Below are 14,924 nucleotides of genomic sequence, written 5' to 3'. Positions count from 1 at the left end.
ATCTGCCCGGACCGGGGCACGAACCCGTGTCCCCTGCATCGGCAGGCGGACTCGCAACCACTGCGCCACCAGGGAAGCCCGCAGGAGCAGCTAGGCCCGTGAGCCATGGCCGCTGAGCCTGCGCGTCCGGAGCCTGTGCTCCGCAACGGGAGAGGCCACAACAGTGAGAGCCCCGCGTACCGCAAAAAAAAAAAAAAAGTAAAAGTTAGATATTATTTTTTAAAAATTAATCAACCTGTATCTATCAAAGTGGACAGTGTTTTTAAGTCATAGTTGGAGAACCACTGAATTTCTTTTAATCATAGAGAAAACATTTTATCATTACAGATCTTAAGAAGCATACAGCTGAAGAAAATCCTGACAGAAGCACTCTAGAAAAAGCTATTGGATCACTAAAGGAAGTAATGACGTAAGTACATTATTTCAATTTTTTATTGCTCCTTAGATTTAGAATGGAATTGGTAGAACAATTAGAATCATAAATGGTGAGAAAAATATCAATAGCATAATTCTGTAATAGTATCTAAATTATTTTATAGTAGTGTAGTCACATATTAAAATGTTAGAAGTATTGTTAAGCATACAATAATTAACTAAAGACATATTTCTGAAGGTATTGAACTATTATGCAGAGAGTAACAATGGTTTAGAAATTTGAAAATGTTATAAATACACTAGTAGACATTTTCTTCATATACCTCCAGTCTTACCTTGTTTTTGTCTTCATATTCTTATAAACTACCCAAATGGAAATTGGGAATTTGACCATGATGAAAAGAAGTTTATAATACTTTTTTCACATTAGCTTTGACTTTTTGTTTCTTACTTTGAATTCTATGGAATTAAATTGATACGGTTTGTTGGAGATGTATTAGAAGTATAAACTCAAAGAAATTTACTAGGGAACTTGATTGTTAAACTTAAGCTGTTTACTGTAGGTTTAACTTGGAGACATAGCACTGATCAGAAATGATTTTTTCCTGCCTAATATGATCAGAATTGAAAACTCTGTTGCTGTTAATTGTTTTGCTTCATGAAGGGCGAGGGCATTTCACTTCTTTGAGCTTTACATAATAAACATATTCAATAGATTTAAATGATTTCTGAGATTCCATGAGGTGCTTCTATGTGAAATAGCGTTTCTTAAAAATACTTGCAAAGGAGCTCCTAGAGAGAAAGATTACTATCTCTAGTGAAAGGATCCAGCAGTAGTATAATGCTCAAATTAATGAATACCAGCTTCTGTTGCTGCTGAAAGCATTATGCATATTTTGGCTTTTGCTTATGTTTATATATTATATGTTAATCAGCCAGCCTTCATGCTTTTGCTTTGTTATTTGGGGATCAGGATAATAGTGTTTTTCAACACTTTGTGGTTTAACGTACTCACACCTTATTTACCTTGATCCTTTCTACAAACTACGAATTAAGCAGTGAGTGTTAACGTATTTTCATAAAAGAAAAAAGCTTTTAGTTTTGTTGATTTTTTTCTATTCTCTATTTCATTCATTTTCACTCTGATCTTTATGATTTCCTTTTTTCCCGCTTGCTTTAGATTTAGCTTGCTCTTTTTTCCTCCCCAGTGTCTTATAGGTTAGGAAACTGATTTGAGATCATTTTTTTAATTGTACACTTTTTTTTTCACTTCTTTAAATTTATTTATTTTTGGCTGCACTGGGTCTTCATTCTTGTCTTTGTTTCTGTGCGGGGGTTTTCTCTAGTTGGTGAGCAGGGGCTACTCTTCATTGCGGTGTGCGGGCTTCTCATTGTGGTGGCTTCTCCTGTTGTGGAGCACAGGCTCTAGACGTGCAGGCTTCAGTAGTCGTGGCACGTGGGCTCTAGAGTGCAGGCTCAGAAGCTGTGGCACAAAGGCTTAGTTGATCCGCGGCATGTGGGATCTTCCTGGACCAGGGCTCAAACCCGTGTCCCCTGCATTGGCAGGCAGATTCTCAACCACTGCGCCACCAGGGAAGCCCCTAGTTGTACACTTTTATAGCTATAAATTTCCCTTTAAGCGTTGCTTTGGTCATATTCCATACATTTTGTGTTTTTGTTTTTGTTTACCTGAAAGTATTTTCTAATTTCCCTTGTGATTACTTCTTGACCATTGGTTGTGTGGGAGTGTTTTGGCTAATTCCTACATATTTGTGAATTTTCAAAGTTTCCTTTTGTTATCAATTTCTGATTTTACTTCATTGTTTATGGAAAATATACTTTGTATTATTTCAGTCCTTTCAAACTTTTTGAGGCCTATTTTATGGCTCAACCAGGAGAACGTTCCATGTACACTTGAGGAGAATATATTGTGCTCTTTTTCATCATTTTACTTTCAGTCTATTTATGTCTTAGTATGTAAAGTGTACCTTTTGTATACAGGATATAATTGGCCTTGCATTGTTTCCTGTCTCACAGGAATTGACTTCCAGTGACTTGAGAACCCTGTTTCTTTATACTTTGATGGTTTTTATTTTTTTAGTTGTTTCAGGCAGAGTATATTTTTTTCCTCCTTATTCCATCTTGTCCAGTAGTCTTAATTTTTATTTCAGTGAAATGATTAGCATATGGCTTAGGAGTGATTTGCATAAAACTTTACCTGAACTTACAGTTAGATTATGAGAACCTGAAGGTTATACCAGTGTAACGTATTTTAGGAAGTGTATAGTGAGTATAGTTTAAAAAAAAGACACAGTATAGTAAGGACTAAAGCAAAATATACTTCTCTGAAGGGTTGTATGAAATTTTTTTTAATGTAGTGGGATACTTTTAGGGAATATTTTAACTGATACAGGTATCAAAATTAAGATAGACTCACATAGAAGGATTTTTGTTTGTGACATGAGATGTATGTATATACAGTTTTTATAGTCTTGTTCTAAAAGTAACCTTATTAATTTTTCAGCCATATTAATGAGGATAAGAGAAAGACAGAAGCTCAAAAGCAAATTTTCGATGTTGTTTATGAAGTAGATGGATGTCCAGTAGGTATTCATTTTTGATGATTGTCAACTTATTTTCTTTTTCTTGTTAACAGTTGACCCTTGAACAACTGGGTGTTAAGGGCATCAGCCCCACCAGTGCAGTAGAAAATCTGCATATAACTTTATAGTTGGCCCTTTGTTTCTGTGGTTCTGTATTCATGGATTCAAACAACCATGGATCGTGTAGTACTGTAGTACTTATTTATTGAAAAAAACTGTGTATAAGTGGACCAACGCAGTTCAAACCTGTGTTGTTAAAGGCTCAAATGTATTTAGATTCTGCAGTTATAATATAAACAGAATCTCAACACAACTTTCTTTTAAATTATAACTTTTAAAAATTATTTGCTATAAAGTAATCTCTTTTATTAATATTTTCAATCTATTCAGGCTAATCTTTTATCTTCTCACCGAAGCTTAGTTCAGCGAGTTGAAACAATTTCTCTAGGTGAGCACCCCTGTGACAGAGGAGAACAAGTAACCCTCTTCCTCTTCAATGACTGCCTAGAGGTAAAGTTGTCCTTAATACAGTATAACAACACTGCTGTTTTGTGTGACTTCACTGAATGTTTAAAACCAAACTTTGATTTAATTACAATAACTTTAAATTAATTTAATTAAGTGATTAAAGTAAATAGTTTAAAGTGAACTTAATCACATTTTTTTGATACTGGTTGTTGACTTAATACTATTAATTGAATGCTTTTAGGAGAAGGCCTAATATTAAGAAATGTGATGATTTTTTATGACTTCAGATCCAAGTCACAATGAAAATTTAGTTTATTTCCATGCACATAAATGCTTAGGTGAAGAATTTTAGGAACTTCTTATATCTATGTATATTTCTTCAAGATTTACAAAATAATTATGAGTTCTTTTTGAAATTTAAGTAGATTTTTCCAGCAAAGAAATCAGTATTTTGTTGAAGAAGGAGATAAGTTGATTATTTAATACAATGAATTTATAATCCCCTGATTTTTTCCTTAAGTCTGCAGGTTTTAGAGTGAGTTAATGGTCAGTTTATCAGATGCGGTGCAATGATTCTAACTCTGAAATTCTTATCTATCCAAGTTAAATTTTTTGCCCATATTACTCCTACAGGCAGATTGAATTATATTTTTGTGCTTTTTAAACCCCTTTCTTTCATTCTTTTATTCGTGTATTTTTAATCAACTAAACAGTCTAATTGGGGGATATAAAGGAATGTATCTTCCTTCATCTCAGAAGATAGAACACATTCTATCTTCTAATGATAAAGTCATTAACCAGGAGACTCATTTGACATTTGTGTTATTGGGTAACTTTTTGTTGCATTCATTGAAGTGATTTTGATGAGTTGCCTTTTTCTTTAAAATTTATACTTCTTCCTTTTATTCCTTTCTACTTCATTTCTTATCTAGTGCTACCCTCTTGTATCATGCACATTAGTTTTTTTTTTAACATCTTTATTGGAGTCTAATTTTTTTATTTTTTTTTTGCGGTACGCGGGCCTCTCACTGTTGTGGCCTCTCCCGTTGCGGAGCACAGGCTCCGGACGCGCAGGCCCAGCGGCCATGGCTCACGGGCCAAGCCGCTCCGTGGCATGTGGGATCCTTTCGGACCCAGGCACGAACCTGTGTCCCCTGCATTGGCAGGCGGACTCTCAACCACTGCGCCACCAGGGAAGCCCTGGAGTATAATTGATTTACAATGGTGTGTTAGTTTCTGCTTTATAACAAAATGAATCAGCTATACATATACATATATCCCGATATCTCCTCCCGCTTGCGTCTCCCTCCCACCATCCCTATCCCACCCCACTAGGTGGTCACAAAGCACCAAGCTGACCTCCCTATGCTATGTGGCTTCTTCCCACTAGCTCTCTGTTTTACATTTGGTAGTGTATATATGTCCATGCCAGTCTCTCACTTCGTCCCAGCTTACCCTTCCCCCTTCCCGTGTCCTCAAGACAATTCTCTACGTCTGCCTCTTTATTTCTGTCCTGCATTTAGGTTCTTCAGAACCTTTTTTTTTTGTATTCCATATATATGTGTTACCATATGCTATTTGTTTTGCTCTTTCTGACTTAACTTCACTCTGTATGACAGACTCTAGGTCCATCCACCTCACTACAAATAACTCAGTTTTGTTCTTTTTATGGCCGAGTAATATTCCGTTGTATATATGTGCCACATCTTCTTTATCCATTCATCTGTTGATGGACAGACACTTAGGTTGCTTCCATATCCTGGCTGTTATAAATAGAGCTGAAATGAACATTGTGCTATATGACTCTTTGTTTTTTGGGGGTTTTTGTTTTTTTTTTTTTAATTTTTCAATTTTTGTTTTTCATACAGTAGGTTCTTTTTTTTTTTTTTTTTTTTTTTTTGCGGTACTCGGGCCTCTCACTGTTGTGGCCTCTCCCATCGCGGAGCATAGGCTCCGGACGCGCAGGCCCAGCAGCCATGGCTCGCGGGCCCAGCCGCGCCACGGCATGTGGGATCTTCCCGGACCGGGGCTCGAACCCGTGTCCCCTGCATCAGCAGGCGGACTCTCAACCACTGCGCCTCCAGGGAAGCCCTATACAGTAGGTTCTTATTAGTTATCCATTTGATACATATTAGTATATATATGTCAATCCCAGTCTCTCAATTCATCACACCACCACTCTCCCCCTTGGTGTCCATAACGTTTCTTCTCTACATTTGTGTCTCTATTTCTGCACTGCAAACTCGTTCATCTGTACCATTTTTCTAGGCTCCACATATATGCATTAATATACAATATTTTTCTCTTTCTGACTTACTTCACTCTGTATGACAGTCTCTAGATCCATCCACGTCTCTACAAATGACCCAATTTTGTTCCTTTTTATGGCTGAGTAATATTCCATTGTATATATGTACCACATCTTCTTCATCCATTCATCTGTCAATGGGCATTTGTGTGTATTGAAGAATCCTTGCATTCCTGGGATAAACCCCACTTGATTATGGTGTATGATCCTTTTAATGTGCTGTTGGATTCTGTTTGCTAGTATTTTGTTGAGGAATTTTGCATCTATGTTCATCAGTGATATTGGCCTGTAGTTTTCTTTCTTTGTGACATCTTTGTCTAGTTTTGGTATCATGGTGGTGGTGGCCTCGTAGAATGAGTTTGGGAGTGTTCCTCCCTCTGCTATATTTTGGAAGAGTTTGAGAAGGATAGGTGTTAGCTCCTCTCTAAATGTTTGATAGAATTCACCTGTGAAGCCATCTGATCCTGGGCTTTTGTTTGTTGGAATATTTTTAATCATAGTTTCAAATGCAGTGCTTGTGATTGGGCTGTTCATATTTTCTGTTTCTTCCTGGTTCAGTCTCGGAAGGTTATGCATTTCTAAGAATTTGTCCATTTCTTCCAGGTTGTCCATTTTATTGGCATATAGTTGCTTGCAGTAGTCTCTCATAATCCTTTGTATTTTCTGCATTGTCAGTTGTTACTTTTCCTATTTCTTTTCTAATTCTATTTTTTTTTGCGGTACGTGGGCCTCTCACTGCTGTGGCCTCTCCCGTTGCAGAGCACAGGCTCCAGACGCGCAGGCTCAGCGGCCATGGCTTACGGGCCCAGCCACTCTGCGGCATGTGGGATCCTCCCGGACCGGGGCGCGAACCTGCATCCCCTGCATCGGCAGGCGGACTCCCAACCACTGTGCCACCAGGGAAGCCCTCTAATTCTATTGATTTGAGTCTTCTCCCTTTTTTTTCTTGATGAGTCTGACTAATGGTTTATCAATATGGTTTATTTTCTCAAAGAACCAGCTTTTAGTTTTATTGACCTTTGCTATTGTTTCCTTCATTTCTTTTTCATTTATTTCTGATCTGATCTTTATGACTTCTTTCCTTCTGCTAACTTTGGGGTTTTTTTGTTCTTCTTTCTCTAATTGCTTTAGGTGTAAGGTTAGGTTGTTTATTTGAGATGTTTCTTGTTTCTTGAAATAGGATTGTATTGCTATAAAGTTCCCTCTTAGAACTGCTTCTGCTGCATCCCATGGGTTTTGGGTCATCGTGTTTTCCTTGTCATTTGTTTCTAGGTATTTTTTGATTTCCTCTTTGATTTCTTCAATGATCTCTTGGTTCTTTACTAGTGTACTGTTTAGCCTCCATGTGTTTGTATTTTTTACAGAATTTTTTCCTGTAATTAATATCTAGTCTGATAGCATTGTGGTTGGAAAAGATACTTGATACGATTTTAGTTTTCTTAAATTTACCAAATATTGATTTGTGACCCAAGATATGATCTCTCCTGCGGAATGTTCTATAAGCACTTGAGAAGAAAGTGTATTCTGTTGTTTTTGGATGGAATGTCCTATAAATATCAATTAAGTCCATCTTGTTAAATGTGTCATTAAAAGCTTGTGTTTCCTTATTTATTTTCATTTTGGATGATCTGTCCATTGGTGAAAGTGGGGTGTTAAAGTCCCCTACTATGAATTTGTTACTGTCGATTTCTCCTTTTATGGCTGTTAGCTTTTGCCTTATGTGCTCCTATGTTGGATGCATAAATATTTACGATTGTTATATATTCTTAGATTGATTCCTTGATCATTATGTAGTGTCCATCTTTGTCTCTTGTAATAGTCTTTGTTTTAAAGTCTATTTTGTCTGAATATGAGAATTGCTACTCCAGCTTTTTTTTTTTTTTTTTTTTTTTTTTTTTTTTTTTTTTTTTTTTTGTGGTACGTGGGCCTCTCACCGCTGCACCCTCTCCCGTCGCAGAGCACAGGCTCCAGTCGCGCGGGCCCAGCGGCCACGGCTCACGGGCCCAGCCACTCCACGGCACGTGGGACCCTCCCGGACCAGGGCACGAACCCGTATCCCCTGCATCGGCAGGCAGACTCCCAGCCACTGCGCCAGCAGGGAAGCCCTCCAGCTTTCTTTTGATTTCCTTTTGCATGGAATATCTTTTTCCATCCCTTCACTTTCAGTCTGTATGTGTCCCTAGGTCTGGAGTGGGCCTCTTGTAGACAGCATATGTATGGGTCTTGATTTTGTATCCATTCACCCAGTCTGTGTCTTTTAGTTGGAACACTTAATCCATTTACATTTAAGGTAGTTATTGATATGTATGTTCCTATTACCATTTTCTTAATTGTTTGGGGTTTGTTATTGTAGGTCTTTTCCTTCTTTTGTTTTTCCTGCCTAGAGAAGTTCCTCTAGCATTTGTTGTAAAGCTGGTTTGGTGGTGCCGAATTCTCTTAGCTTTTGCTTGTCTGTAAAGGTTTTAATTTCTCCATCGAATCTGAATGAGATCCTTGCTGGGTAGAGTAATCTTGGTTGTAAGTTTTTCCCTTTCATCACTTTAAATATGCCCTGCTACTCCCTTCTGGCTTGCAGAGTTTCTGCTGAAGGATCAGCTGTTAACCTTATGGGGAGTCCCTTGTATGTTATTTGTTGTTTTTCCCTTGCTGCTTTTAATATTTTTTCTTTATATTTAATTTTTAGTAGTTTGATTAATTTGTGTCTTGGCGTGTTTCTCCTTGGATTTATCCTGTATGGGACTCTCTTTGCTTCCTGGATTTGATTGACTATTTCCTTTCCCATATTAGGGAAGTTTTCAACTATAATCCCTTCAAATATTTTCTCAGTCCTTTTCTTTTTCTCTTCATTTTCTAGGACCCCTATAATTCGAATGTTGGTGTGTTTAGTGTTGTCCCAGAGGTCTCTGAGACTGTCCTCGGTTCTTTTCATTCTTTTTTTCTTTATTCTGCTCTGCGGTAGTTATTTCCACTATGGTATCTTCCAGGTCACTTATCCATTCTTCTTTCTCAGTTATTCTGCTATTGATTCCTTCTAGAGAATTTTTAATTTCATTTATTGTGCTGTTCATCATTGTTTGTTTGCTCTTTAGTTCTTCTAGTTCTGTGTTAAACACTTCTTGTATTTCCTCCATTCTGTTTCCAAGATTTTGGATCATCTTTACTATCATTACTCTGAATCCATTTTCAGGTACACTGCCTATTTCCTCTTCATTTGTTTGGTCTGGTGGGTTTTAACCTTGCTCCTTCATCTGCTGTGTGTTTCTCTGTCTTCTCATTTTTCTTAACTTACTGTGTTTGGGGTTTACTTTTCGCAGGCTGCAGGTTCATAGTTCCCATTGTTTTTGGTGTCTGCCCCCAGTGGCTAAGGTTGGTTCAGTGGGTTGTGTAGGCTTCCTGGTGGAGGGGACTAGTGCCTGTGTTCTGGTGGATGAGGCTGGATCTTGTCTTTCTGGTGGACATGACCGCATCCGGTGGTGTGTTTTGTGGTGTCTTTCACCTTATGATTTTTGGCAGCCTCTCTGCTCATGGGTAGCATTGTGTTCCTGTCTTGTTAGTTGTTTGGCATAAGGTATCGAGCACTGTAGCTTGCTCGTCGTTGAGTGGAGCTGGGTCTTAGCATTGAGATGCAGATCTCTGGGAGAGCTTTCGCCGTTTGATATTACATGGAGTCAGGAGTTCTCTGGTAGACCAGTATCCTGAACTTGGCTCCCCCACATCAGAGGCACAGGCCTAACACCTGGCTGGAGTACCAAGACCCGTTAGCCACATGACTCAGAAGAAAAGGGAGAAAAAAAGACATAAAGAAAGAAAGAAAAAGAAAAGAAAGTTATTAAAATAAAAAATAAAAACATTATTAAAAATAAAAGAAATAAGAAGTAATTAAAAAAAAGAAAAGAAAGAAAGAAGAGAAGGACCAAAGCAAAAAACAAATCCACCAATGATAACAAGCGCCAAAAACTATACCAAAAAAAAAAAAGCAGGCAGACAGAGCCTTAGGACAAATGGTAAAAGCAACACTATACAGACAGAATCACACAAAGAAGCACACACATACACATTCACAAAAAGAGAAAAAGGGGGAAAAAATCTATGTATTAAAAAAAAAAAAATAGGAAGAGAGCAACCAAAGCAATAAACAAATCTACCAATGATAATAAACTCTAAATACTAAAGTAAGATAAACATAAGACCAGACACAAATGAGATGCAGAAAGCAAACCCCAAGTCTACAGTTGCTCCCAAAGTCCATCTCAATTTGGGATGATTCATTGTCTATTCAGGTATTCCACAGATGCAGGGTACATCAGGTTGACTGTGGAGATTTCATCTGCTGCTCCTGAAGCTGCTGGGAGAGATTTCCTTTCTCTTCTTTGTTCCCACAGCTCCTGAGGTTCAGCTTTGGATTTGGCCCCGACTCTGCGTGTAGGTCGCCTGAGCACGTCTGTTCCCACCCAGACAGGACGGGGTTAAAGGAGCAGCTGATTAGGGGGCTCTGGCTCACTCAGGCCGGGGGGAGGGAGGGGTCCGGAACGTGGGGCGAGCCTGCAGCGGCAGAGGCCCACATGACGTTGCAACAGCCTGAGGCATGCCATGTGTTCTCCCGGGGAAGTTGTCCCTGGATCACGGGACCCTGGCAGTGGCGGGCTGCACAGGCTCCTGGGAGGGGAGGTGTGAGTAGTGACCTGTGCTTGCACACAGGCTTCTTGGTGGCTGCAGAAGCAGCCTTAGCGTCTCATTCCCGTCTCTGGCGTCCGTGCTGATAGCCGCGACTTGCACCAGTCTCTGGAGCTCATTTAGGCGGTGCTCTGAAAACCCTCTCCTCATGCACCCCAAAACAATGATTTCTTGCCTCTTCGGCAGCTCCAGACTTTTTCCCGGACTCCCTCCCGACTAGCTGCGGCGCACTAGCCCCTTCAGGGTGTGTTCACTCTGCCAACCCCATTCCTCTCCCTGGGATCTGACTGAAGCCCGAGCCTCAGCTCCCAGCCCCCGCCCGCCCCGGCGGGTGAGTAGACAAGCCTCTTGGGCTGGTGAGTGCCGGGCGGCACCGATCCTCTTGCGGGAATCTCTCCACTTTGCCCTCCGCACCCCTGTTGCTGCGCTCTCCTCCATGGCGTTGAAGCTTCCCCCCGCCCACCCCCCTGTCTCCACCAGTGAACGGGCTTCCTAATGTGTGGAAACCTTTCCTCCTTCACGGCTCCCTCCCACTGGTGCAGGTCCCGTCCCTATCCTTTTGTCTCTGTTTATTCTTTTTTCTTTTGCCCTAACCAGGTACGTTTCTTGCCTTTTGTCTGAGGTCTTCTGCCAGCGTTCGGTAGGTGTTCTGTAGGAGTTGTTCCACATGCAGATGTATTTCTGATGTATTTGTGGGGAGGAAGATGATCTCCGTGTCTTACTCCTCCGCCATCTTGAGGGTCTCCTGCACATTAGTTTTTAAAGTATAAATACAACGGAATCTTAGAGAACAAGCCAGGTACAGTTACAGGTACAATAAAATCTCACCAAAAATTTACTTGTGTTAAAGAGTTTTGTTGTTGTGAGGTTAGTGAAAAGTGGTATTTTCATTTGGTCAGTACTGTCACAAAACACAAAAGTAAAGGCAGTGAAAGTACTGTACACAATTGACTTTACCCTGAACTGAGAAAGTTATAAAAATCATGAGGCAGATAATTCTGAACTACTTGTCTCCCCTGTAGTGAGAGCTTTAGCCTGCTCTGCTTTTGAGAACAGGGACTAGGTAGAGTCAATTTTTGATCATATTTTATTTGAATCTGCAGTATCATGCTCCCTGAGTACCATGTAGCTGCTTAGTAGTTCTGTTTTTTTGCTTTCATTAAAGCTTTTGTAAGTTTTTCCTGTTGACGTTCATAGGTCAGCTGGCTCCATTCATCTAATAGGTTAGGTTATCTGTGCTTCCTTTGCTAATCCATTCTGGTCTTTATCCTCTTAATCCTTAGATAGTTGAGGCTTACTTTTAATTTTTTTATTTTACATCCCCTTCAATTTTTGTGAAGTCTACTACAACTGGCACATTGACTTACCTTCCATTTTAATTCCTGCCATTGGTCATTCCTTGTAGCCTCCAAGTCTGTTATCTGATACCCTGGCTTCTCACTTCCTTCATCTTCCTGAATTCAGTGACTTTTTGTTCTACTCTGTCATAGTCTCCATGTCAGAATCACATTAACTGTAACATTTCTATTTCTAACATTAAATTTGAACTCCAAATTTATAATTTGGACTTTTAGATTTTATAAACTTTTATTCTTTAGCTTGTTTGTTGAAAAAGAAAACAAAGCTTTGAGCAAATTTGGAATGAAGAGAATGGTAAAAGTTAGAAGCATTTAAAATAGATAAGATCTAAACTGACTTCACTTAAACATGACAGGTGATGTATCTGTATTTTGAGTTTTTACCTTGATGGACTAGCATTTGTATCATCAATATTAGCACTTGTCATTGTTTTTCCTTTTTAAAAATGAACCTTAATATTATTTATTTTGCTTAGCTAAATTAAAAGTATATTCAAATAGTACAGTGGAAATAATTATTTAAAGAATCTGCTTTTTTCATATATTAATATAAATGGGCCTTTAATATTTGATATGTATCATAGATCTGCGTCATATTTCTGCATCAATGTGAATATGATACTGACTGCCTTTTGATCTTTTCTCATTAGCCAACACAAGCTATCAACAGTACATTTTTCAGCCTTACTTTGTCATATTCATGATGATGACCAGTCAATCTCAATTCATTAAGTAGCTTAATCTAAATCGTTTTGTGTTAATGTCTTTCAGTTGATGATTATAACCCCCAAAGAAATGTTCTTTTAAAAAGGCAAAATAATATACTAGGATTTCATGGAAATGAAAACAATAAATTTAAAGACCTTATAAAATTTACAGAACTCAAATACATCATGAGTCACAGGGTCCTTTCTGATTTTGCTCTTGTCTTCTCCAGCATTACTTTACCTATGTCCTCCTTTGCATGAGTTCCCAGTTTAGGTAAAGTTATATCTTAACATAGCACCTTGACTTTATAATTTGTATCAATTTTTAATGTATTATTTAGTTACTTTAATTTTCCTATTTTTCAATAGTATGTAGGTATCATGAGAGCCAGAACCATTTCTGTATTATTCACTCCTTTATCCTCAGTGCCTTGCAAAGCATCTGAGATAATTGTGTATTCTGCTCTTACACTGAAATCAATTATCTTTTGAACCCAAGGCAGCAATCCCAAAGCAACTATTCCCCTTTCCGAATTCAAGGCCTTTTATTGAAGGTTCCTTCATCCTTTGATCCTGTTACTGCTCACAGTGCTTCTAAGTTCTTTCATACCTCTGGGATCTTTTCCATATATCCTGTTTTCCTGATTTTTGAGCTCTTCTCATATAAACATGAGCATTTCTGCTACATAGTTACATGTATGAATTTGTCACATAGTAACTATGCTTCTTATCAGATAGTAATTTTAGAATGACTGGTAGTTAAATAAGCTGCATATAGATTTATGTGATTAGTGCCAGTTTACTTTTAAGCATTTGGTGTTTGTTTTTATGTTACTGACGATGACTTTTTTTTTTCTTCTATAATCAGATAGCAAGAAAACGACACAAGGTTATTGGCACTTTTAGGAGTCCTCATGGCCAGACCAGACCCCCAGCTTCTCTTAAGCATATTCATCTAATGCCTCTTTCTCAGATTAAGAAGGTGCTAGACATACGAGAGACAGAAGGTATGGTCATTGGATAAACTATTGGCTAGATAAAAAGTTTATATTCATTGAAAGTTTGATTCCCTTATATATATTTTTTAAGCTGGTAAATTATCTTTAAATATTGTTGGTTAGTTCTGGCAAAGTAATTGTTCTTATACTTCAACTACATCTCTAGAAACTGGGAGATTTTTAATTTTTTTCAAATGAAAATACTATCTCAGTCTGAAGGATATCTTCATCTCTTAAGGGACAGAGAGCTTTTAAGTGGTTACATGTCAAAATAGTGCCCATTCCCACACCAAAACTTATTTTTATTCCTTCAGAATCCAAAGGCAATTGTAGTCTATTACCTGTGCCCCACAGCTTATAACCTTACCTGTTGCCAATGGCTGTATTGTTAGGGATACACTTAGGATATGACCAGGAATAGATGTGCATGAGTAAGTACACCCAAAGTAACTATGGTAGACTCAACATGGGCTCAAATGTGTATTAAGGAAAGCTTTTACTCTATACTTTGGGAGTGTTAGAGAGGATTCTTTGAAGGCCTGAAATTGGGAAAAGTTTATACCTACTGGCACAGTATCAATTTTTAAAATGGTACCTAGTGATATGCGTGCCTGGCAATATTTTGCTTGTTTAGGCATATATTTTTACAGTGTAAACTGGTTCCATTACTGATCCCATCCTCAAATGATGGAAAGCTTTTAATTTATGAGAAACAATAAAAAAAAAAACTTGAATGGCAACTTATATTGCTATCTTTACTCAGTTGTCAAATTCTGGATTTATTAAGGTTACATAGAACATTCACTTAAATGATCTCTATATTTTTGGATTATAATTATGGAAGACTTCATTGTTTAAAATAGGTTCTGTTTTAGCATCTTGGTCATAAAACATTTTGTAACAATTTTAATATTTGAGTATTTATTTGAACTTGATTTAAATAGATTGAATTATTCTTACAATGTCACTTTATTTTAAAACTTAAATTCTAGAATTCTAAGAAATGATATAATCTAATTTTTAAAAACTCCATCAAATAAAATATTAAATGTCATGGAAAATACTGCTTACTTAACAATATCATTGTTGGTTCCTCACTTGGTACATACTATTATAATTCTTTCCAGTGTTTCAACTTAATATGATGCTATTCTTTGTCCAGTTAAGAACAGAGGGGAGGGCTTCCCTGGTGGCACAGTGGTTGAGAGTCCGCCAGCCGATGCAGGGCACACAGGTTTGTGCCCCGGTCTGGGAAGATCCCACGTGCCGTGGAGCGGCTAGGCCCGTGAGCCATGGCCGCTGAGCCTGTGTGTCCAGAGCCTATGCTCCGCAACGGGAGAGGCCGCATCAGTGAGAGAGGCCCGTGTAACGCAAAAAAAAAAAAAAAAAGCAGAGGGGACAGAAAAGGTAGAGAAGAGATAATTTTTTGGAAT

General features: G+C 38.3%; 1 protein-coding gene across 3 annotated transcripts in view; it reads left to right on the top strand.

The window, feature by feature from the left end:
• Positions 1-14,924, top strand: part of ECT2 (epithelial cell transforming 2) — a 63,426-nt gene that overhangs the window by 33,223 nt on the left and 15,279 nt on the right. For all 3 annotated transcript variants that reach the window (XM_007464706.1, XM_007464705.1, XM_007464707.1), the window contains 4 exons: positions 328-409; positions 2,900-2,978; positions 3,369-3,488; positions 13,362-13,500. In XM_007464706.1, coding sequence (XP_007464768.1) covers positions 328-409; positions 2,900-2,978; positions 3,369-3,488; positions 13,362-13,500 — 420 coding nt within the window. The remainder of the gene's footprint in view (positions 1-327; positions 410-2,899; positions 2,979-3,368; positions 3,489-13,361; positions 13,501-14,924) is intronic.

Source organism: Lipotes vexillifer, unplaced genomic scaffold, assembly GCF_000442215.2.
Source record: "Lipotes vexillifer unplaced genomic scaffold, Lipotes_vexillifer_v1.1 scaffold37, whole genome shotgun sequence".
NCBI classification, from domain to species: Eukaryota; Metazoa; Chordata; class Mammalia; order Artiodactyla; family Lipotidae; genus Lipotes; species Lipotes vexillifer.
This window is presented reverse-complemented; position numbering and strand designations above follow the sequence as displayed.